Here is a 24,863-nt window from a genome sequence, read left to right as displayed (position 1 = left end):
GAGAGGGTGAGTGAGTGAATGTGGAAAAAAAAAAAAAGGGTCTGAGAGGAGGTTAAAAAAAATCATTTTTTGTCAGAGGTGCAACTTGTGGATGGAGAGAGGAGAGGCAATGGAGTCAGCAGAATGGTGAGAGACTGGGATATCATAACAGGAGCTATACAATGGTTGAGTCTCCACCACAAATACAAACACACAACACACACACACTGTCATCTACTTGAGAACTAAAATGGTGTAATTGGCCCTGTGCATGTTTTAAAATGTGTCATCTGTAATCTATTTGCATTTAAAAGGACCTGACATAATGAGCAGGTGCTGTACCGTAGCATCTCATTATAAAACTGGTTCTCTGCAGAAACATAATGGGCTTAAATTACATTAGAAACATAAACTTATATCACCACGCATGCCTGCAGCTGAGCAAAATGAGACATTGTTCACTTATCACCTAAAATAAGCCAATAAAGTTGCTTAAAACTGAATCTAACCAACCTCAGGAATCTGACTTGAGCCTTGTCAAATTTGGCTAATTTAGTCTCAGTAAAAGAAGCACTGCAACATCTGAGTGTGCTTGAAACTGTATGCAGTGGTACCACGAAGCCTATTTCTGCGTCGCGTGTATTCAGCTTTGTATGCTGCATGGGAGAAAAGCGTGGGTTAGCTTCATTCATTATTAATGTCGAGGCACATCCCTGGACCCTATGGTGCTGATGCAAGGAATCATGTGATTAGCTACAGGGCAAACTGTGACATCGGTGAGGGAGATAGAGAGAGAGAGAGAAAAAAAAGAGAGATGAGTGGAGAACTGAGAGCATGGTTGAGCTAAAACATCATTGTTGCAGAGAGGAAAGGAAAGAAAGATGAGTAGGATTTTTATCAGTACTTCACTACTAAATCTTATTGTTGCACTACACTGCAGATGTGTAACAGACACTGATGTTTCTTACACACCAAAATACACACACACACACACACACACACACACACACACACACACACACACACACACACACACACACACACACACACACCCACCCACACACACTAAGTACACTGTTACAGTAGAACATGCTGATGATAACATGTGACCGTACCATGTACAGCTCACTGCATCATGAAATGATGTACGGTATATTCAGCATAGTGTGAAAGGGCTGTGTGTGCATACTGGAGCCTCACCTGTCTCTTCTCCTCAGGAGCTTTGAGGAAGAGAGCATTGATAACAGCAATAGTGTAGGTCTGAATGTCCTGATCAGTCCTGAAATTAGAAAGACATTTTAATAATTAATATTCATATTTAGGCTAAGTAGTTCATCATCAACTACAAATGTGGTTGGAAATGCATTTATCACTGTATAAATTATACTGATAGTTTAAAAAATGAATCAACACAATTAATGTTTAAATATGCGTTCTACTGATTCATCCACTTACCCCTGAAGATGTGGGATGAGCTGTCCAATGGTGATCTCTTGCGCCACCTTGTGGTACAGATCCTGACTGTTGAGCACCATGGACTCCAGGATTGCCAGGGAACGCTGGAGCACTGCTGTGTCCATCGCCGACTTGTTCACATAGCTGGCAATCTGCACATGGGACAGAGCAGGAGAGGTGAAGGAATCCACAGAGAGCATTAAATAATTTATCAGATGTAATGCTTTAGAGACTTAGAGATGCTCTAATGTAATGGAGGACAGTTAAAACCTAGAACCTGGAAATATACATTTAAGGTAAAACTGCAGATTTGTGAATGTAACAGAATTACATGTCAAGAGGAAGATCTTTTACAAATTTACATAATTTTTGTAGCATGTTCTGAAATCTGCGGTGCAATCTATGCAAAGATAAATTGATACAATAGTGATGGATTATTTGTTTTACATAAAATATATTTTATATTTTTTTGTATTTGAGATATTATACATGCAAAAGTTATCTTAAGCTGATGGGTTGTAAACAACACTTACGTCTTTCTCTTAATATATAGCAGATTTCTCTACTGTCTGTCACAACATTAACAGACTTGCATATCTCTTAATGTAGCCTGACCAGAAGCTTCCAACCTTGTATTTATCACTGAGGGTATCAAAGATATTATGTGAGTGTTAAATAGAAACAGCCAATTTACAGCAACATTATGACTCGAAGTCCATCTTTAATCCCAGCCCTGTTTAATGAGTCATTTCCTTGGCTAACCTTCTTGATGAAGGCCACAGAGAAAGTGTCCCAGGAGACGATGCCGTGGTCCATCAGCTCCACGAAAGCCGTTAGAGTGAAGGACAGCAGGTCGCCAAAACTAAAAGACAACACAAACACACAGACACACACAAACCATAGGAAACTTTTCTCTAGCAGATGGCTTGGAGCAGTGTATAGCTGCAAAGCCCAGATGGCTTGGAACATAACAAGGAGCGGTCAGCCGAGACAAAGACAGAGGTGGTGGAGAGAAGGAGAGGGGGCAGAAGAGCATAAGTTCAATGCTGCAACCGGGCTTGCTGAAGAAAAAAAAAAGAGACAGGGAGAGAGGAAGAAATGGGAAAAGAGGTTTGTGATGCAGTGCGGACAGACTGGCCTTCAAGAAACAGCAGGGGTGGTCAGAAGGCCAGCAGGAGCTGGGCAGCACAGTGCGGTGTTCAGTCAGGACCAGAAAGCTACATCACAGAGTGAAGACATGCAGTTACACAAATACCAGAAGAAACAAATCACTCTGCAAGAGTCACAGGAGGCCAAAGCAGGGAACACATTAAACGGTTGTCATATCCAAGAGATATTAAAGCTGGAAGAACTTAATGCGAAATTCAGGAATCTTAATAAAATATAAAAAGTTTTCCCTACCACACAACTCATGGTCAACTACTGCTGACTTGTATTTAAAGCTGCTCAGTAATTGTAAGCCTTTCAGTGTATTATGACTTGATTAACAGATTTTACAATTCCGACCTCTACTGCTCAAATTTGGCACTGCAGAACTGTCCTGCACTGAGGCTTTTACTGAGGTTTTGTATTTGTCCAACTTTTAAGCATCTTTTCATGTTTTTTACTGTTCTAGTTGAATCCTATAAATCCCAACTATGGAGCTAAAATCTAAACAACAAAAAAAAAATGTCCCAACAAAAACTGCCTCTTAAAAAAATCTAAACTCTTATTGAGAAAAACTAAATCAATGTTCTGTGGATGCTTTTTTTATAACCACTTTATAACACACTTTAAAAGATTACAGAGCTGAAAACCTTCTTTTTGAACATGAATAAATTATTTCTACATATACAGTGAATCATCAGAGAGCATCATGTGACAGTTTTGCTGCATGGTAAGTGATTAGTGAATAGTCAAATGGACAATTAGTAACCCACAGCTGAAGGAGGAAGAGGCTTTTGCAGATGGCACTGGGCATTTAGATGACATACTCTGGTTAACTACACGATGCTACATGGAATAGCAGAATACTGATATTAGTGGATTGATTCTTTAAGGCAGATAGAGTAAAGGAACCGTTGATGATGGATGGATGATGTTCCTGTGGTGATAGAGGCTATCAGTACGTAATGTTGAAGAGAGAGAGAAAACTGGCTCAGAGTGAGCCCACGGAAAATTCCCTCACCCTGAGCAGCACCACTTTGTAAAGAAAACCAAGATTTATTTCAGGGTAAGCACTGTACGAAACTTTTGATGCAAAAACAGCAACTTTTAGACTGCAATGGGTTTCTTGATTTTGTCAATTTTTAAAAAATAAATCTTGGTCTTCTATCAGTTTGTGTAGTATAATTAGGACGTTGTTCGATTCTGTTGCCCAAAACCACATGCAAAAAAGGTTAAGTGCCACACTGACTTTGAAATGGTAGCCTGTAAGTGGCTGTGTTATACATATATGTCATTTCCCATAAGGCACTGGGACCAGAGTCTTAATCATGCAGACTCGGCCAGCAGGTTAGGAAGAGCACAGAGCTAATGACGTCACCCGGCCGGGGGGGTGGGGTGGGGGGGTGGGAGGGGCTTACCAGGGCTTCATTATCTTCTGTAGTTTCTGATAGCGCCTGCAAAGATTTGAGAAACTTTGGTGTCACAGTTGGGAAACAAACAACTAAACTTTAAGTCTCAGCCAGCACAGAGCAGGGAACAACACACATCAAAATCGGGTGACAAGTTAAAATGGAAAAAAAAAAAATCTTTGAAAGAGAGGAAGTCCAATCTATTACACATCACAGAAACACATCAGAAAAAACTGAACTTCCATACACTGAGTTATAATAAATACCTTTAACCAGTAAATCTACCCAGACATTGAAAGCGTGCCAAGCAGAAAAAAAAAGCAGTTTGCTGCAAACCTTACTTTCACACAGCAAGCTTAGGTAGAGATGACAATGCACAGAAATGATCCAACAACACTTTCATTTAACAGGAAAAGATGAAGAAAAAACAAGTTGGTACACTTCAAATGTCTTGAGTGACAGATGCATTGCATGTACTGTAACCTCAGATTTCTGCTGCACATGTTCGTACATATCATGAATGAAATTCTACAGCAATTAAATTAAACACAAAATGAAGACACCAAAGGAAAAAAAAAAAAAAGCTTAGCTGGAATATGATATGTCAAACAGCGGTGGGTCTCTTCAGAATCTGTGTCCCTGTTACTCTGAGTAGACCACAGAACACACTGTTTTCACAGGGAAATTACTACATTAGAAAGTAGTTCTGATGAAAATGATGGATAGTGAGTAACTCACTAGAAACTTTTCTAGAAACTGCTGAATTTTCTAAATGGGATTTTATATTGAAGTTTCTAAACAAAATAACTTCCAATGTGTTTAGGTGACAGCAGGACTCAAGGAGATAGATATCTCAAAACGTTGGCAAATACAACCAAAATTGGCTGCATGGTTTGAAAAATGGGCTTTTTTATTTGGCTGAACTAATGCTTTAAAACAAGAAAGCCATCTTCTGTTCGTTTTTTGGAAATAAAAGCCCCTCTTAATAAGCTGGCTGAAGTTGCACTGTACATTCTGAACAGCTGCTGTGTCAAAGCAAATTAGAAAACAGCTGTTCCATGTTTTAGTCAGTAGAGAGCGATATCTGCCTTCAACATGTGGAGGTGGACAAAAGCAGCAGCTGGCCAGCTGATTTCCACATGAATACAGTACAAGATCTCTGGCAGAAGCATTAAATCACAGCACCGCTCTGCCCTACAGAGTCACCAGCATTGAGCCTCTTAAATAATTACACTTCACCACACTGGTTGTCGGGCACACTAATGAGTGTGTGTGTGTGTTGGTGTGTCAGACACCGGTACCTATCTGTGGCTCTTCTTCGTAAGCTCCTTCTGTTGAGATGAAAATGCAGCAGAACCACTTGCTTCCACTCTCTCTCTCTCTCTCTCACACACACACACACACACACACACACACACACACACACACACACTCACACGTGCACAGGCAGAGGCTACTTTTAAACTCTCCAGTCCTGAATAACTGATGTGATGGGAATTTACATAAAATCATAATTAATGAAAGCGCCAGGAGTAGAGTGGAGTCAAAATCAGTACTGCTGTGATGGCTCCTTGCAGTAAGATCAAACAGGGTCAAATATTTGCTAATTAGAACAATACCTGCAAAAAAAGGAGAAGCAGCTTCAATGATTTTCTGTCAAATTGTAGAAGTGGGTATAGTGCTAGAGGCACTGCTGTCTAATACGCAGAAACAGGAGATCACTAAGTGGTTTCTGTCGAGGAAAAGATATTAAATACCCCACCAGGATGTGAACCTTTATGTACATACAAAACAATCAGGAGCATGAAATGAGAGACCATTCACTTTAAGAAGTTATTTTTCAATTTCACAAACCGATAGGCGTCTATCAGCGCGTGGTTGTGTCTTGTACTCAAGTATTTGGCTTTTTACTGAGCTGTAGTAAGAGCACTTTTGACCTTGTGTAAGTGTGTGTTTACACCACAAGTGTGTCTTCCGAGCAAACTTCTTATGCAAGAAAACAACTCTTCAATCTTTATTTTTTCCTCTCACAGGGAAAAAGGGAGAAATAACGAGAATTGCATGAGGCAGAAAACGAGAGCGTCCCGGATGACTGCTGCTCTCCTCCCTGCCGGTTTGCAACTCGTGTGAGCTTGTGTGCATGTGTGTGTGTGCGCGCGTTTTTCGCTCCTACTGTTACTCTTGTCTGGGTTTTGACTCTGGCTGGCCGGCACCTTGCACTCACACACTATGCTGCTGGCGCACACACACCCACACAAACAGTTCCCCCTGGCATCATGGCTGAGAAATTCCACCTAAGCGAAAAATGTCCGCACTTTAACCCTCAGCTGAGGTGGTCTCCAGAGGCCTCAACACACACAGACAGACAGACGGACAGACAGACACATACGCACACACACGCACACACACAGACACACACACACACACACACACACACACACACACATACACACACACACAAAAACAGAGTTTTTGGATGTGCTGAACAGACAGAAGCAAGTGCAGAGCTCTCTTCTCAGCTGAGTGTAATATCCCCCTCATGCTCAATAAAGACGAACAGGAGCTCCTGGGCATGTGCTACATACGTACTTAATAAAAGCTAGTTCTTCTCTTTTCAGCACAAACACACATGGATGTCACCTTTAGAGTGTGTTAGGTGGTTACAGCCTAGCTGTGGGTCCTATGCAAATAGCCACTGTAGCTATGGTGTAGACTCGACTGTAACTGATGTAGAACTCTTCGAAAATTAAACTGTGCAGCCACAGTGATACTACACGGAGACAGAAAAAAAACTGTGTTTGGTTAAGTCAGGCTATTTATGTTTTATCCTACATATTTCTGCTGCTTGTAGACATTTTTCATAAAGACGACAACAAGCAAGTTGAAGAATTTTCTCCTGATCATAGTGCAAGACATATTTTGACATCTAACAAAGACACTGCATAGCTTTGCTTGCTACACTCCATTACCAAAGTAGAGAAAGAATGTGAACAGATTATTTTTGCCTATTAATGATTGCAGGGCAGCATTTTTCTTTATAGTTGCTAGACAGAACAAATGTTCCCATTATCACTATAAGTCACAAGATGAATGTAAGAATGTAAACAAGATTACTTCAGACACTATATATAATGAATTTTGCAACACGGCCTGATAATAACTCACTATCTAGTGTTGCAGTGGTGCCATGAAATCCAACAGTATTCTGAACTACAAATCAATTTCCACACCAAAGGCATTTACAGTACAGAGGGCCAGCCTCAACACCTGATGCAAAAGCATAAATCAAGCTTAATACAATGATTCGAGGAGTGTTACTGAATCAGCAGGTCGGTCAGCTGCTTTGAACTTAACCAATCAGAATGCACAGTGCAACTCCAAACAGCGGCCTTGAGTCTCACTGACTTCAGGATTGTGTCAGTGGAATTTGGTTAAAGCTCAACCTGATTACTTAAACCCAAGAAAGGACTAAACAAACAAATGGTTTTTCACATCAGACAAGAAATTGTCTGAGGGGGTGGAAAACACTGCAGAGATGAAGGCAAAGAGATGGGCAGTCAATTGACTTACTCAGTCCCACTCTCCACCATCTGAGTGAGAAGGGAGATGCCGTCCAGGTTGATGAACTCCTGGGCAAAGGTGATGTCCCGGGAGGCGTTGGCCAGGTCCTTCAGAGCCTCCAGCTTGGCATCCATGCTGGATGACTGGATCCGCTCATGAAGCTGGACTGCTGTCTGATACTGGGGGGGAAGTGGGAAGGGGGAAGGAGAAAAGACAGATACGTACAGAGGTTCAGAAAAACAAAATGTGTATCTGTCTGTGCATTCACACTGATTAAAAAAGTATCGTCTTACATACTCAAAAAAAAAACAACAAAGAAATAAAACTTACAGGAGAGGTGGTCAAGCGTAGTATTGAGCCATTCTTAATGTCATTGCGATTCTGTGGAGGATTACCAAAATAAAAGCAGACCTTAGCGAGCACTTGAGGCATATTTTTTAACTTAGATACTTCTGCTTGGAGTTAAAAACAGATAACCCAACCTTTTCTGTGATGTAAAAATTTGTTGGGTCAGCAATTTGCAGAGCGAAGTTTTCGTGGTTCCCCAAGGACCACCTAAAAGCCATTGGATGGAGAGAGAAAGACATTTCATAATTGACATTAAAAGTGGAAACATCTTCTGTAAAATACAGCTAATAGGATTAGAGCATGGAGATAGAAAGAAATGGCTTTTGCAGGGAGCCTTTGGAGAATTACTTTCAAATCCAAAGGCATGCATTTATGCACACATACACAAACACTGAAGAAAGAAAATGCAGACTTACCCCTCACACACTTCTTTAATGATGGCTGAGAGAGGCTTTTTCTGTGGAGGAAGGCAAAACTACATTTAGTCCGCAGTCCAAGCTTGAGTTCCTAAGACAACAGTCAACTCAGAGTGGGCTGCAATTATTTTATATTACCGGATGGGCACAATGAGAGGCTGTTCTTCGGGAGCCTGTATTTATCTAACTATCCAACTGCTGACCATGTCTGCTGCACCATTTCATTCACTATTATTATATGTGAAACTGCTTCTAGATCAGCAATACTGATATTCTGCTCCAAAGTGGAAATTTATTAAATACCGTTACTCAAGCACTGTACTTACAGTAAGTATATGTTTTTTATTTTATTTGAGAATTTCTATTTTGTTCTACTGTATACTACTTCTACTACTATATTCTAATTTATTCTCCAATAAAATGTTGTACTTTTTACTCCGCACCACTGAATTTACGTATAATTACATGTAAAAGATATGATCAGTTTGCAAGATATGATGCATTTTTATTGTTTAAACTACCTAACAGTAGGGTTGGGTATTTTACTGATATGAAACAATTTTTAAATATAATATTGTACTCCTTTTTACCATCTAACAACATGTGTGCGACTTCTTAATGCCTAAGTCTTAAAAAGGACGAAATAAACTAAATCAAATAAAATCTTGAAGTTTCCTGATTTAGATAGGAAAATATCTGATCAAAGAATAAGCAGATGAACCAATTTGGCAACTGAATGCCAAATTTTGACGCTTGATACTTGCTACAGACACATCTTTGTTATTACTCAAAACTATTGACATTCGATTACCAGCTCCACCAAACTCAACAGAAATTGGTTCACATTTGTGCAACTGGCATGTTAATGCATCAATAAAAATAATCTGATATACAATATAATATATATAATAATATAGCCATTTATCTTTAATACTTAAATGAATCTTGACGGTAACACTTCTGTGCTTTTACTCGAATGAAATTTTGAATGCAGGACATTTACTTGTGCTGTATTGGAGTTTTTTTTTTTTTTTTTTTTTTTACAAAGGGCATGTCACCTATTTTAAACGTGAAGTTCAATTTACTCGTCGTCAAGAATATTCAGCCTTTGAAAACAGTCTGAAAATGACTTCTGTGGCTCTGGAGGAAGCTTTCCAATGTTTGAAAAGAGACTTAAAATTCTTAACAGAAAGCTTATGTTGCCAACTGGAGGTGTGGGGTTTGAAAGAAGTCAGCATGTAGACATTAGGCAGGGAGGCTCTAATGTACGTGTTTTAAGTTTCACATTGGGACTCAAAACGCATTTTTCGTGCTAGACCCACAGAAGAGACCAAAAGTCAGGATATCTTGGCCTCTGCTGATCCATTTCTAACCAGGATTTGCCCTTCAAAATTGTAGTAAAGTTACTTTTGCTCAAGTAAAAGATTTGAATACAGTATTTTCACCAGCGCTGCTCCATTTACTGGCCCAGGAGTCTTATCTACCAGTCCATGTTTAGAGCCAAGACAGTGAGACTTATCCCCACTGTGCCAAGTTTAATCTTTTCAATGCACACGGGCATGAGCATGTGCACAAAACCACTCAGTTACAACCTCGCATACTAACACCCAGCACACACACACAGCAATTTTGTGAGCATCCATATACAGTTATAATGTTCTGAGCATTGTGGATGATATGACTGAATTGCTGCTTGTCTGGGGTTTAGCCTGAGAAATGAGAGAGGCTACTTCAAAGAGCACAAGCTGTGGTTATGAAGATTTACAGAGAGAAGAAAATGGTGGCAGGATGGGGGGGGGGGTATATGACAGGGAAAGAAAAGCAGGGAGGGGACAGAATAAGAGGATGGGCTGTTATGTGAACAAAAGAAGGAACAGAAGATAAAAGAGTGAAAAATAAGAAATTTGAATAAGATGAAGGAAAAACAACAGCAAACTCACGAAGAGGGAGCGTGAATGATAATAGCGAGAGAAAGCACGAGAGTGGTTGTTCAGAGAGAAAGAGTGATTGGAGGAAAATGAAGAACTTGCAAAATGTATATTGGGGGGGGGGGCGGCAGACATGTGTGTCCACAGTGCCAGTCAGTATTAACTTAATATCTCCTAGCTTGCCACTGCTGTCATCCTCCAGCTCTCTGGGACTTACAGTGAACAGACTATAGAGAACACACACACACACACACACACACACACACACACACACACACACACACACACACACACACACACACACACACACACACACACACACACACACACACACACACACACACACACACACACACACACACACACACACAAAGTTTGTACGAGTTTCAAAAAGCCATTTTAGGACCATTTCAATGTTGCCTGGAACTAAAATTTAACAACAAAGCCAAGGAACTGAAAAGACCTGGAATTCAAATTAATAACAGAAACAAGGTTAAAAAAAAATTAAAAGGAAAAACACAGACAATATATTGGTATGTTGTAGAAAAATATATATGATAATACTCGATAAAGTATTGATAAAACATCAAAAGTACGCAATAATACACCGTACAAACATTCAAGAACCTGAATACTATTTGAATAATCCATATTGTAAATGTTTGATATTTATTCGTGTTTTCATGAGTGAACTATTAATATACTCAATCATCAAAGAAATACTAAAAGGTCTACAGTGTCTTAAAAGACATGAAACCACTTGTGCATTGCTTGGAGCAGTTCTTTCTCTCATACACGATCAAAGCTTTTCCCAGTTTGGACATGCATTATTAATAAACTAATATATTTAAATGTGTGGATGTTTAAATAATATAAAAAGATAATAATCTTTTACCACATGTGAAAAGTTTTGTATAACTCATGTATTGCTCAGAATAGTTCCTGCACCCTTGATTCTGGCAATGCCCAGTATTTTAAGTAAATCAGTAATCAGATGACTTTGATCTAAATATAAAGACAAACGCTAAAGAAAAGCTCAAGTGTTCTGAAGAGGCACAAGTCTTTAAATGTCTAGCTTCTGTATTACCAGTGCAAACCTTAGATCTTTGTCTCATGGTAAGCCAATTTAGTATGCCTTCATTTCTGTAATTTCTTTTTCAGTTCTGCTTATTGTATTCTCCAGCAATTGATGTCTAATCTAGTATTCAATTTCAAGTGTTTTTTCCTCTTGCAACCAGTTGGTTTGAGGTTGTTTTTTTTTTAATTTTGCTTTTCTTTAATATTGCCCCTTACTTCTGAATTATACCAGACCAAGATTTAGCATGTTTAACAAAGATTCAAATTATCTTAATACATCATACTTAGCCTTTTTTAGGTTTACAATTTATTTGGACTAAATGGGTTGCAATTGGGGAAAATGTTACATTTAAAATTACAAAAAAACAAAATAGAAAATGTTACCCCAGTTATCTCTTCCACAACTCTTCTCCAAAATTTTTCCAATGGTCTCGATCTGCACCTTTTGTCAAAATATCTCTGAGAACAGAATACATGTCACTTTTTCCCACCCTTTCACTCAGCCCCTCCACTTTTCTATCCTCTCTTCCCCTACTCCATCACATCCCCTTTCTGAACTCCCACCACATCTTCCTCTCCCCTACTATTACGATCTTTCCATGTCAAACCTCTGCCTACTTTTGCTATAGTCCAGTGAGGAGTACAATGCAAGTGTCACAACTGTCACATGAGTAGTATTCACCTTGTGTGTTGCCATAAAGGTTTCGTGATTCTATATCATCTTAAAGTTTTTCAGCTCAACACTCTCCGTTTTGAAATGGGAGGATAACAAGTGAACTTCATCTCTTTCTTTCCAGGGTCATTTGAGTACACAACAAGCAGACTTCACCAGATAGGACCCATGTCTGACAACAGCATTGTGAGCACATTCATTACAGACATTTTAAACCATTATTACTCACAAGGATGCATTGTTTTAGATATTTTTGTACTTCTTGCACACTTTAATTTTACTGCTATTATAGTTAGTTATTAGGTATGCATGAAAAATACCCCTAAGTGGGAATTTAAAATATTAATAATTTTCGGGTTCTTATTGTCAAATACATTTTATCTCTGTCTGGATCACAGCAACTATTACATTCAACTACAGCAGTAAAACAACTTATTTGTTACAGATGATCATCTTTTATTATACTAAATTACAACAAATGGACAATTATGATTCATAAGTTATAAAAGAACGTATATTTTAAATAAAATGTTTTTTTTTTAAAACATGGGATGGACAATACCTTCAGATGTGGTAGTTACACCTGTGAGACAAGTGTGAAACAGAAGCAAAATATATTAAAGCTGCTATAACCAGTAGTGATGAACCCAGCTCTGCAGTTCCCCTCAGCCCTACACAGCATTTCAGCATCCTTCAGCTAACTATTTTAATTTTTTGGCCTGCAACTTTGCTGTTTTGGCTCACTCTTAATGCTTTCATAGCGTTGTTTCTGGCTGTGGCAGGCAGCTGTTTTCAGTGAAAAAGCTCTTATAAACTCACTGCACACTACCTGCCCAGCTACAAACAGACTAGCTGGTGAACACAGTGGAGCATTTGGCAGCTAAAAAGCCAGATATTTCCATCAGGAGTTGGTGAAGACCACAACAGAGCTAAAAGTAGGGTGAATGTTGGACTAATATCAGGCAGCCAGGCATATGATTGAACAAGTTTGCTATATCAACTCAAAAAGTGATAATATGTCAGTGTTGTATTTACAGCTTGTTTCCGCTGCCCCTAGTGGCCAAAAAAAGAAGAAAAAGAAATGTGTTCACAGGATTTAAGAATGTTCTGATCATAGAATATTGCCATAAATTAAAAATATATTTCTATGACCATCAAAATTGTCTACAGATCTTTACAGAGGTTAACAGCATATTCAGGTTTATATTGTCATACACTGTACTCTATAATACTTCCAAAGTAACTGAATGATAATAAATAAAAAAACAAAAATCTGCTGCTCGCTCACAGCACGCCTTCGCACGTTGTTTTCCTTCATACTGACTTAAATTCTCCTGTTTGTTGCTGCTGAAACTATTATGCTCATTTTAAAATATTCTTTTCTACCAACAAAGAATTCTCTCATCAGTCATCCCACCAGAAACCTCATCACCTTGTTCTCCCCCTGCTTCTCTATTGCATTTCTGAAACACTAACAATAAAATGCTTATTGAAATTGTCTGTACTTGTACCAATTCCCCAGCATTCCTACAAAAATGTTGGACATTTGTGCCTATAGGGCGCATTGAAGATGTTTGGAAACGGAAATCTCAGTGTGATTTATGCAGACACACAAAAACAGGCAGTCAGAGCTGTACCTAAACACACTCAAACTAACATGGCAGACACAGGCACACACAGAAATCTGAAATACACACATGAATCCCCACACACACACACACACACACGTACACGCACACGCACGCAGAGCTGTCACCACATAAGTACACACACACACACACACACACACACACACACACACACACACACACACACACACACACACACGGATGCATGAACAATAAGCATGCATGATGTTGCCACACAAACATACCCACGCGCAATTTCACTTATGCAGAGTTGTACCCACGTAAACACAAATTCACATTCATGCAAACCATAAACACACAATTTCTCTGGGTCTCAAGACAGCACGAGCAGCTGAAGCCCTCTCCCCATCGCATGACTCAGACAGCCATATGATGCTGCAGGGCCCATTGTACAGAGGAGATGCAGAGGGAGGAGGAAGAGGTGGGGGTTTGATGGTGGAGGACAAGAGAGAAGGAGGCACAGCGCAAGTTTCACAGCTACAACAAAAGACAGGGAGGAGGAGTGAGAGGGGGAATGAACGAGAGAGAAAGCAAAGAAGGAAAAGGAGGAGGAGGCAACAGAAAGGAGAAACAAGAGAAAGATGACAGGGAGAGATAAGAGAATTAGAGAAAAGAGGAGGAAGGGAAGGAGGAGAGCTGGGCTTAAAATAGTGAAGACGAGAGAAAGACCAAACAGGAGCTAAAGACATTTTACAATTCAGATTGCATGAGCACTTCTGATAAGGGGTCATTAAATACAAAAACTACATCCCTAAATCTATATTTAAGTGCTTAAAGCACCTTGCGGCAAACCCCGAAGCACATGTGCTCTGTAGTTCAATGTTTCTTTCAGTGGCTCATCCATTGAGAAGGGTAATCATGGCTCCAGTTGCCACGGTGACTCATAGTTTGTACAATCATTAGCCCATCTGTGAGTCTCACGAAAAGAGAACAGGCCATTTTACACTCTGTATGTGTAATCAAACAACGCAACAGTAAACATGTTATCCCCCCCCCCCGCCATGTTATCCCGTGTTTGTTAGACCCAGATGTTCACTGACACACAGTATGGCCTTTATCTCTGGATTCATATTTGAGCCATTTGCTGGCTAAATAACAACAGAAAAGGCATGCTTTTCTTTAAATATCTCACTAGTATTTTTAACAAGAATAGGTCAAAACCTAGCATATGGCTGGACAGCCCTTTATCTGTTTACTTCTCTCCTACTCTGTGCTCACATATACAGTTATTTAATACAGCCAAGTCCCAATAAAGCTCTTCTCATTTACATGTTTATGTGTTTCTGTTGTCAGACAACGGAACAAGTATGAAATGGTGACTGAAATGCGGCCCATTAAGACTACATGATAACCAGCAGTCACTTCCAAGCCATTTGCCATTTTATTGCCGTGATGTTGTCGGTGTAACTTTATCACTCACTCACTCACTCACATTTGCATCTATGGGGCTGGCGCCGCTGTTGCGGTCCAGCCGAAAATCTGATATTAAAGTCCAGCATTTTAATCATGAATTACAGCAACCGTATCGTGTAAATCACTGGAATTGGTTGTGATGCACTGAAGAATTCCTTACCTACTGTAATTCTGTTTAGCTGTCACCATTTTCAAGAAACTGAAGTTACAAATGACTAAAACTCAAAGAGTCAGTGCAGATCTGTAATCTACACTTAAATACTACAGTTTTTAGGGATTGCCTGATTAATGTTCACAACCTTTAGCTATAACCAGAAAATAAGATGAGCACTTGAAAATATTAACTGCTGATTAAATATCATAACATTGTATTAATATTAAGCTGATGAGTTCTGATAGGAGTTGTTATGCATGCAAGTTTAACTGGGAGATTCTTCTGAAATTGATTCGACACCAGTAAATACATCATTTTTTCTGGAGAAAAGTCAGCACTCTGTTAGTCATGCTGAACTACAACAACACAGTCCACTCATGGTCATTGAATGCTGATAGTGAGTGATGTTTCTTTTCACTCACAAAAAAATCAGTTTCTATCGGCCTTTTCAGACTTAATGTCACTTAGGTACTGCTGTTCTAATCTGCTGCTTTTGTCACTTTAACCAGCGAAAGTTACAAAGGCAACAGTTAGGGCCAGGTAGAAACGCGAGGCATGACTCCATTTATTGGAACCCACCCCTGCGCACCGATTTGATCGTTTCTGCCCTGATTGGGGTCTAAACAGATCAGATATCAGCCAAACATGACTCATCCACATTTAATAATGTTAATCACTTTCCCTTGTCACTTACAAAAATAAAATTTTATACTTCAAAATTTCTGACAATAGCTGGTCTAATGGGGCTTGTTTGATTTCAGCCACAATTATGGTACAAGATTTACGCCATTAATTACAGAGGCTCCTCATCACATTCAGTGAAATGTCTTTAAAGTTGTGTCAAAGCTGTGGCTGTGTTAGCTGTTAAATATCTTTAATTAAGGCACTTCCCTTGAGGCTAATCAGTATAATTGTTTGGGACACTGCAAAAGTATATCATGCCCTGATCAAATCCACCCGCCCCCTCTAGATATACACATCCCCCCCCGACATTTGAGCTACTTCACAATATATACACAACAATGGATTACTGTTCATAAGGGTTTTCAGACAAAACATGAAGCTTGTTCATGCTGTTTAAATCTGCAAGGTGATCGCCACACAGACAAAACATTCACTACGTTTTGTCTGCTCGATTTTGGTCTCGGAGGATTTAAAGGACAGTAATTTCTGTTGATAATAAGACAAAAGAAGTGTGTTTTTTTTGTCCTCAGACACATACCTGGTCTATCTCCATGAGCTTGGGGAAAGCCCCCGGCCACTCAATGGCCACCTTGACGATGTCTGCCGGCGGCGGCATGGCTGCCGGGGGGGAGGGGGGTTTGGTGTGGCTCTCGCTGCCTCACACCTCTGTCACTACTGCTGCAGGAAGCTCATCCAAACCTGCAGGACAAGAGTGAAGAGAAGGAGACGATGGACAGAGAGATGAAGGAAGGAAACAGAGGATGATGGGGATAAAAAGAGAGGGGGAAAAAAAAGCAGAAAATTTGGCACATTAGTAAAGAACTGGGTCTAGTTATTTGAGACGATGTTTGCTTGCCTTAGCTTCCTCTAAATTCATATATAATTCATAGAGTATTATATATGTCTAAGGAGAAGAGGTCAACAAGGGTAGTGCTGAAAAATACATGAGACTCCGCTCACAAGCAAGTGACAACTTCATTTCTCCAGTAGAAACTACTGAACAGCTCAAACCAACAATTCATTTTTATACACGGTTTAGAGGAAATGAGTCAATTATCGTACTTACACCAGTTTACTGTTATTTTTAAGCTCTGGCCTCTTATATTATCATACCCCAAAATCATATGAAGTCAGGCTGCCTAAGTACAATGCCCAAGTGTCTATCAGTCTATCATCAGTGCAAATATACAAACCAGAGTTGGAATACCTGGCATCTCTAGTCAATAGGCCACAGCTAGAACACACTCTCCAGTTTGTGTCACAGTTGACCGTAAAAACAAAGTTCTTCATGCAAATTCCTGCAGATACTGGTGCTGAAAATCATATTCAAAAACACTGCTCAACTTCTAACACCCACTTACACAAACTAAAGCAAAAAAAGATATTTTTTTATTTGTCCTCTGATATCACTTTTTTCCAGCGGTAGCCTAATTTAATTTGCAGTTGTTGACACATAGAGCATTGGGACGTGCCAGTGGGGCAGATACACTCAAGAGTTTAATTCCAATCAAAGTTTAACTGCTAATGGGGTCACAGCAGGTGAGTGAATTGAAAAGTTAAGATGCTTTTAAGCATCCACTGGGTTTCACTGGGAGCTGGCCTCACTTCAGTCAATCAAACACAGCCGAAAAAGACACAAACCACCCAGCGACATATTACTTCTACTACTTCAAGAATGAAGTAGTTCTGGTTTTAAGTCCTTTCGGACATTCCTGCTGTTTCAGAGATAAAGCAACACCCCCTCATTCACTGAAGCACAGGCAGAGATGTAGCTGCACTTTGGCTACAATAGCAAGTGGGCATGCAAGACTCTGCAGCAGTAGCTTTAGCAGGTTACCAGTCCGGAGAATTTCCCTCTGTTCAGTGTCACTGGCTTAAAGGGGCATTCCACAGATTTTACACATAAAGGTCAGTTCACTCATCATGGGGGGCACAAAACATCCATCAAAACATTTGTATAATAATGATAATGAAAATAATGATATTCTGTGATTCTGATTGAGTTTAATCACATCTGAGGAAATTACTCAAGTAACATCAAACAGGTATCTTGGGCCTAGGTTTGGAGACTAGGAATGAGTTTTCCGGTTTACATCACTGTTTCTCGTATTGTGTGTATCCTAAAACACGTGGAGTACATTTCCTTTGTCATAAAACATTTGCAAAACCAATATGTAAAAACTTTTTTGAATCCTTCACTTTCATTCCATGTTATTATCTCTGCCAAGGTGGTTATGTAATCACCTCTCTGTCTGCCGGATTATGCAAAAAAGTACTGAACCGATTTGCACCAAACTTGGAGGGATGGGGCATGGGCCAGGGAAGAACCCATTACATTTCGGGGCAGATCTGGATCATTTACTACCAATTTGAATTTTTCTGAAGTCTGGTGTATGTTGTTTAACAAAGGCCTTTGCGGAGGTCTGCACTTTACTGAGCGAATTTTCTAGTTTATTTATGTGATATTCCATGTTTGCTAGCTTGCAGTCTTCTTCACCACCTTTACTGGCCATTTTCCTTGCATGTTACTGCCACCAGCTCTCAATCATTGGAATAGTGTGGTGGCAGGAATGTGTATTGCTTTGCCACCCTTCCTAAACATGTACATTGTTGTGCAGGATACAAACAAAACTGGGACCCACTCTTAAAAACTACTAGTGGTGAAAAATTCCACAGGGTACCATTAACAAAGCTGTGTTACAAACTGGAACATGGAGTATGAAACATATATGTGTTTACTGGGCAGGGAGCCTCTTTTTAAAACCATTTTTTCATTTCTGTCTTGAAACTCTCCACAACTTTATGGAAGTCTAACTCCAACTTGCTGTTGTGCCCGTTTAAACAGGGGGTAAATGATGCTGGGAGAATGAAGGGAGGATCGAAAGGGAGAGATCAGAATAGGGAGGTACAAAGTGAAAAGAGTGAGAAAGAGCATTTTTTTGATATCTAGCTTCTACTGAGGCACAGACATGAGGTACTAAGAGACAGCAGTAACCAAAACCGTAATTTTTCTCTTTCTTTCATTAGCAGAAACACAACTGAAATACTCAAACAGACTCTGAATCTGTACTTGCAAATGTGTGCACCCTGGTTCATATGCAGAGCAACAAGCTCACCAACACACACTCCTCTTTCATGCGGGCACACACGCACCCGCAACCCCACACACACATCCACCCCCACACACACACACCCACACACAGAGCCTGTAATCCTGGGTGGCTCCACCCTGGCTTCTGTCCCTACGCAGAGGACTCCTGAGAGAGCTCAAAAAAGGCACAATATCTGACAGAGGAACAGGCAGCCAGACTGACCTGAAACCCTGAGGCTTTCTAAGATAAGACAGAGGTCCCATGGTGGAAAAACAGCCAAATCACAGTCACAGTCACAGGGGGAGCTGGTTAAAGCCACTTCTGTGCGCTTGCAGGGGGTCTAATGAAACCCACCACAGCACAGTTATAGGTGGAAAATGTAACTAGATAAGCCCAAAACCAACTGAGGAAGGCATCAATAATTTACCTTCCCAGCCTGTCTAGAATGCTTGGATCATCCTTGTTCCTGGTGGAGAAGCCTGTTTACATATTTAATCTCTATCCATAATGCAAAAAGACTGTCTCAGACTAAAGCAGAAAAGTGTGAGTGTTGATATATACGGCATGTGTGCATGAGCACAGGCAGAACACTTAGTGATGAAATGTGTGCGCACAAACACTGACCTGTGTGCATGTCTGCAGTCTGTCTGCTAGTATACAGCACTGTGTTCGTTGCCCAGGTATTCATTTAAAGATAGTATGCGAAATAAGACTGGCCTGGCGTTGTTTGTGCGTCACCCCATAATAATCCACATAGCCTTTATTCAAGGGCCCGTTGCCATGGCAGCCGCTGCATCAACAGTTCGAGATGTGCATGCATCTTTCTTTCCAAAGTGCATGTCATACTGAAGTCACGTTTGACACAACTCGACAAAAATGACTCACTCCACCCCTCTGCTTTGAATTTCACAACCGAAATATGAACAAGTATGTTGATTGAAGATTAGAGTGGTTTTGTAATGTATGGTAAATATTTTCTTTCTGACACACTTCAGTTGAAAGTTTATTTTTCAACTGTGAAATATCTTGCTCAGCATATATGCTGGTCACAACTCTTTTAAAAATATTCAAGGGATCCCTATTGTCCCTATTGTGTTATGCAATAATGTGGAAAATATGATGATACAGGCAAATATATCATTATTGAATTTATCAAACTCTCTCACAAAGATCAAGTATCAGAAATCAAGTATTATTGTTGACATCCAACAAAACTGACAGCCCAACTTCTAACTGGTTCAACTCTGACCACCTATTCTTAATGTATTTGTGAACACATACAGTTTTCCTGCGCAATGAGGGATTAATTCAAACATTTCAGATGACTCTTTTTCGGTTTTATCTCTAAATAATGTGTTTTAGATAATCTTGCTAAACACATTTGTTTAAAATATATCTGTCTAACTGCTCACTTGTGTTGCCCAATCTGAATTTGTGGTAGTGATTGCTGCCATATTCCCGTATCTCAGCAATTAATTCGGCAAGGAAAATAATAGTCATAACAGATAGAAATGACTAAAGTACCCAAAAGACACAAATTGTAATACAGGAATTATCCTTTTAAATGGAAAGTGGAAAGTGTGTCCGTGTGTGAAGTCAAAATAAAAGCCTTCTGACTGAGGGTTTGTATTTGGTTTTCCAGGAAAGACGGTGTGGTGTGTGTGTGTGTATTTGTATCTCTCGTTTATATTCCGAGCACCTTGTCATCATCTTCTGAGAAATACAGATGACTCACAGATGGACGGCCTTGGGGCTTATTGATTGGAGGGAGAAAAACACACACACACACACACACACACACAAACACACCCTTGTTTTACTATATTTGTAGGGACACAACTATAGTCCAAATCCCAATCCTTAACCTAACCTAAACCTAATTCTTCCCCTAACCCTAAAACTAAGTCTTCACACTCAAACAGCCCTCTGAAGTTGTGAGAACTGGCCAAAATGTCCTCACAACGATAGTTTCAAACCAAAATGTGTCCACACAACTATAGAAAGACATCCGCACAGGAAACACACACACCAGCACACACTGCTGACAGCCACAGTAAATCCCTTGAAAATGGGCTCAAATGTAATTGAGAGACACAGCGGTTCAACACAACAGCACACCATGAGTACGGCTACAAATGGTCCAGCACTTATTTGATCAACATGTTTTTCCTGCAATCAACACACACTGCTCCAGGGAACAACTTCTGAGCAACAACATTTTCAGACCATGATTTTCCCAGGTGTGTGTCTCTCTTTAGATATTCTCTACATGTCATCTCGAGTGTTTATGTCTATAGTCTGGAGGGCTGTGCATCAATTCCAAATCTGTCGCTCTGGCATCTCATCGCAGCCTCTTTACACTGTAAATGGAACCTTGTTATCGAGCTAGCTGCTGTCGGAGCTCATCATGTCACGGCAGGTGATTTGCTGCAACCTGGTTCAGTTGAGTGTAAGTGTGTGTTTATTTTTCACTCTGCCAGAAGGCTAAACAGGCTAATGGGACACAGCACTCACTCCATCTTTTTTATTTGCAGAAGAAAACTTTTTTCAGTTTGTCGGGATCTGATCCTGCTTCCTTCCTCTGGTTATTCATTTTGTTCTCCACATGTGATGTTTCATGCTTCCATCAATCTCTCCTCTATTTCTTGCCCGGTTTCTTTCACCTCAGAACATATTTTCTTTACATAATCAGGCAAAGAAAAAATATTAAACAGACTCAACACTCTCTCCTTTCATTTGTTTGACACACATTTATAATTCTTCCGCTGGTTTAATTGCACTAATGTACTGTATGCAATGACATGCTGCCAAACCATCCAACCACTAGCCTAACTGGGCTCTAGTCCAACAAGGTATTTTAATTGTTGAATGTGTGTGTGTGTGTGTGTGTGTGTGTGTGTGTGTGTGTGTGTGTGTGTGCAGTTAATCTGTTGCCCACCTGCTGTAACCAGAGAGGCATGTGCCGCTTGTTTATAGTGCCCATAATTCCTCAGGATTAACTCCAAAAGAGTGGACAAAAACTAAATCTCATGTTACCCTCAGAAACCTGTGATCTGACATGCTGCCAGAGGTCAAAATTAAAGAACAAAAACATCAATAAAGAGGAGAGAGAGGGTAAGAGGAGAGGAAAAAGAGAGGGGTGAAAAGTCCTGTGATTTGTTGGGCAGCAGAGGAGTGCTGGGTTTCACCTCAATAATTCACACTGTGTGAGGGTTACATCATCTGTAGAGGGAAGAGGGAGAGGTAAGAAAAAGAGGGGGAAGGAGTGATGAAGGTGAGAAGTGTAAGGAACATGAGCTGAGACAGACGGAGGAAGAGAGGAAGAAGTGAGAGATTAAAGGAAGGTGGGCAAAGACAGTAAACATGAAATGAAATTAAAACCAGATTAAAATAAAGGGTCATATTTTAAAGGAAAAGTTCAAGTGACAGAAAATACAAGCCTCAGAGGTTAGGGAAGTACCAGAATAGAGCAAGTGAAGACAGACGAGAAGAAAACAGCAAAAGATAAACATGCATGGGGCAGAAAAAGAGAGAAAAAGGAAGCGGGTTAGAATGAAGAAAGGTTTCAAGAAGCCAGACATAAGACTTCCTAAACCATAACTGGAAGTTAAATTAAGAACAACTTATCCAACAATGGAGAAACAAAAAGCAATATGATATGTGGTTTCAGAAAATATGCTACTAGTGTTGGTGTCATTCATATTTTACAACAGAACAATTTATAAAATTTGCCTCATTTCATTTCCAGCATGGGTAAAGAATCCATCAACACCATTTTCTAATGGCATGTAACTGCTTCCAAATAATTTTAATTAAAACATCCCTGCATAATGTGGTGGAAAAAAAATGAAGATGCCTATTTGTTTTATTTAAAGGATTTTAATACAGTAAATGTAATTAAAGCTTTTTAAGGACTTGCTGATGGAGAGAGAGAGAAAGAAAGAGAGGAGACATATAGTGTGAGACTGTGAGCATGAATATCAAGGGGAACATGATCTAAGTAAAGCACTGCCTCTGCTGCCAGCTCCTCCTGGGACCTTTTAGTAGGAACCCTAATGGTGGGAGAGCATGAGGCAGCAGTTTTTAAAGACAATGTCAATGGGACCAACCAGCACTCAACCCTGATGAACCTCAGACTTATAAGAACAGAAAAGCTGTTTTTGGCACCTTCACTTTTTTGCATTTTAATTGCTGCTTAATTTGGAGCAGTCTGTGTGGAGCTAAACACCACACTTTAGACCTTATGATCTGCCATGGGCTCTCCCCAGGTAATTTTGACATATGATATTTATAATCAGTTGTCAGTTTATTAGGAACACCTAGCTAAGACTGATGCAGTCTAATACAATAGTCCGGCATGAATCGTACCTTCATGTAGGTTATATTCAGTTTTTGTTGAAACTGTGTTAAAGAGGTGTTGAGTCAACTGTTATGTTGAAAGGTGTTCCTAGTTTCCTAGTCCTAGTATTTTGTCCACCCCATTCAAATCAGTGAGGCTGGGCAGAATAACAGACACACCTCTTTGTCTAACGCAATGCAGTTCAAAAGCACCACAAACTGCAGCCTCCAAAATGATCATAGTTGAGTCAAAACCTCTTTAACATTGAACACTGAAACCATCATCAGGGGAAGATTTATTGCAGGACTGTTGTATTAGACCACATTAGTTTTTGCTAGGTGTTCCTAATAAACTGACAACTGAGTGTATATGTAATGTTTAAATTTGAGGAAATCTTATTAATTAAAGTTACTGATGGTAGGTCAAATATCTCCCCCACTGAAGAGATTCCATTTTTGACTCATCTCGTTTCTAGAGTTAAAAAAAAAAAAAAAACGACTATAAATTGATGTAATGTCAACCTCCTACGGCAGACCACATAGGCAGCTGGGCCATTCTTACTACTTGCTTCAAACGAGCTATAGTCCAGCCACTCCTCAAGAAACACTGTCTCATCTCAGCTACTCTATTTCAAGCTGTAATTATCATGGTTTTGGAGAAAAGTTTGATCTGTGAGTGTCATAAATAACAATAGCACGTAATCAGTTATAGAATACCCAACATGCTAGCAATAAATAGTCCTTCTTTAGCCTGTTTTAACCATGCAGACCATGAGACAAGCAGCAGCAGCAGCAGCCTGAGGTCACCCTGTCAATCAAAACCTTTTTTTTTTCTTAGATTTTTAAAAAATGAATCCTCTTACATTTCTATATCCGGCTCTGGTGTGCTTAGAGTGAGTGCCATCAAGTTTCACACTATCATGTTCATTTTGACTGTGGGAGAGTGTATATGCTTCAGTGCATACACCTTAACAGACCTATATGCAGGCATCTGTGTGGGTTTGTCTTTATCAACCAATGCATTGGGCGGATTTCAAAAGGACCCATTCGAGCTCTTCACCTGATGCGTCTACAAAGGGTCCGCCATCGCTGCAGGGGCCTGTGTGCGTGGGAGTGTGCGTGCGAGTCTGTTTGTGTGTGTCAACAAAAAAAAAGAGCACCATCCTTTATCTGAGAGATGAGACAAAAGGCCACTGACATGGCGGAGAGGACGGCGAGTTATTGTTGCTCTGAGCTTGATGCCTTCATGCACGCACGCACGCACGCACGCACGCACGCACGCACGCGCACACACACACACACACACACACACACACACACACACACACACACACACTCGCACGCACAAGCCACATGATGGTCATGTTACACCCTTGAGGAGAGGTGTGTGCGCATCAGAAATACACACACCCTCACACACTGAGAAAATATACTGAGTGTAGCTGCGGGAACTACAGAACAGTAGTTCCTGCAACTTTTTTTCTCAGACATACTGATTTTTGACTGGATGTTATTTAATTATCAATAAAAGTTGATTGGGG

At 40.0% G+C, this 24,863-nt stretch overlaps 1 protein-coding gene across 2 annotated transcripts in view; it reads right to left on the bottom strand.

The window, feature by feature from the left end:
• elmo1 (engulfment and cell motility 1 (ced-12 homolog, C. elegans)) overlaps positions 1-24,863 on the bottom strand; it is a 107,947-nt gene that overhangs the window by 56,016 nt on the left and 27,068 nt on the right. For both annotated transcript variants that reach the window (XM_040121525.1, XM_040121526.1), the window contains exons 2-10: positions 16,431-16,591; positions 8,315-8,355; positions 8,033-8,105; positions 7,881-7,931; positions 7,560-7,729; positions 3,999-4,034; positions 2,197-2,296; positions 1,435-1,586; positions 1,180-1,258 (exon numbers count right to left, since the gene is read on the bottom strand). In XM_040121525.1, coding sequence (XP_039977459.1) covers positions 1,180-1,258; positions 1,435-1,586; positions 2,197-2,296; positions 3,999-4,034; positions 7,560-7,729; positions 7,881-7,931; positions 8,033-8,105; positions 8,315-8,355; positions 16,431-16,508 — 780 coding nt within the window. In that variant the 5' untranslated portion in view covers positions 16,509-16,591. The remainder of the gene's footprint in view (positions 1-1,179; positions 1,259-1,434; positions 1,587-2,196; positions 2,297-3,998; positions 4,035-7,559; positions 7,730-7,880; positions 7,932-8,032; positions 8,106-8,314; positions 8,356-16,430; positions 16,592-24,863) is intronic.

This window comes from Xiphias gladius, chromosome 24, assembly GCF_016859285.1.
Source record: "Xiphias gladius isolate SHS-SW01 ecotype Sanya breed wild chromosome 24, ASM1685928v1, whole genome shotgun sequence".
In the NCBI taxonomy this organism is placed as follows: domain Eukaryota; kingdom Metazoa; phylum Chordata; class Actinopteri; order Istiophoriformes; family Xiphiidae; genus Xiphias; species Xiphias gladius.
The sequence above is the reverse complement of the archived record's forward strand: the minus strand, read 5'-3'. Positions and strand labels throughout refer to the sequence as shown.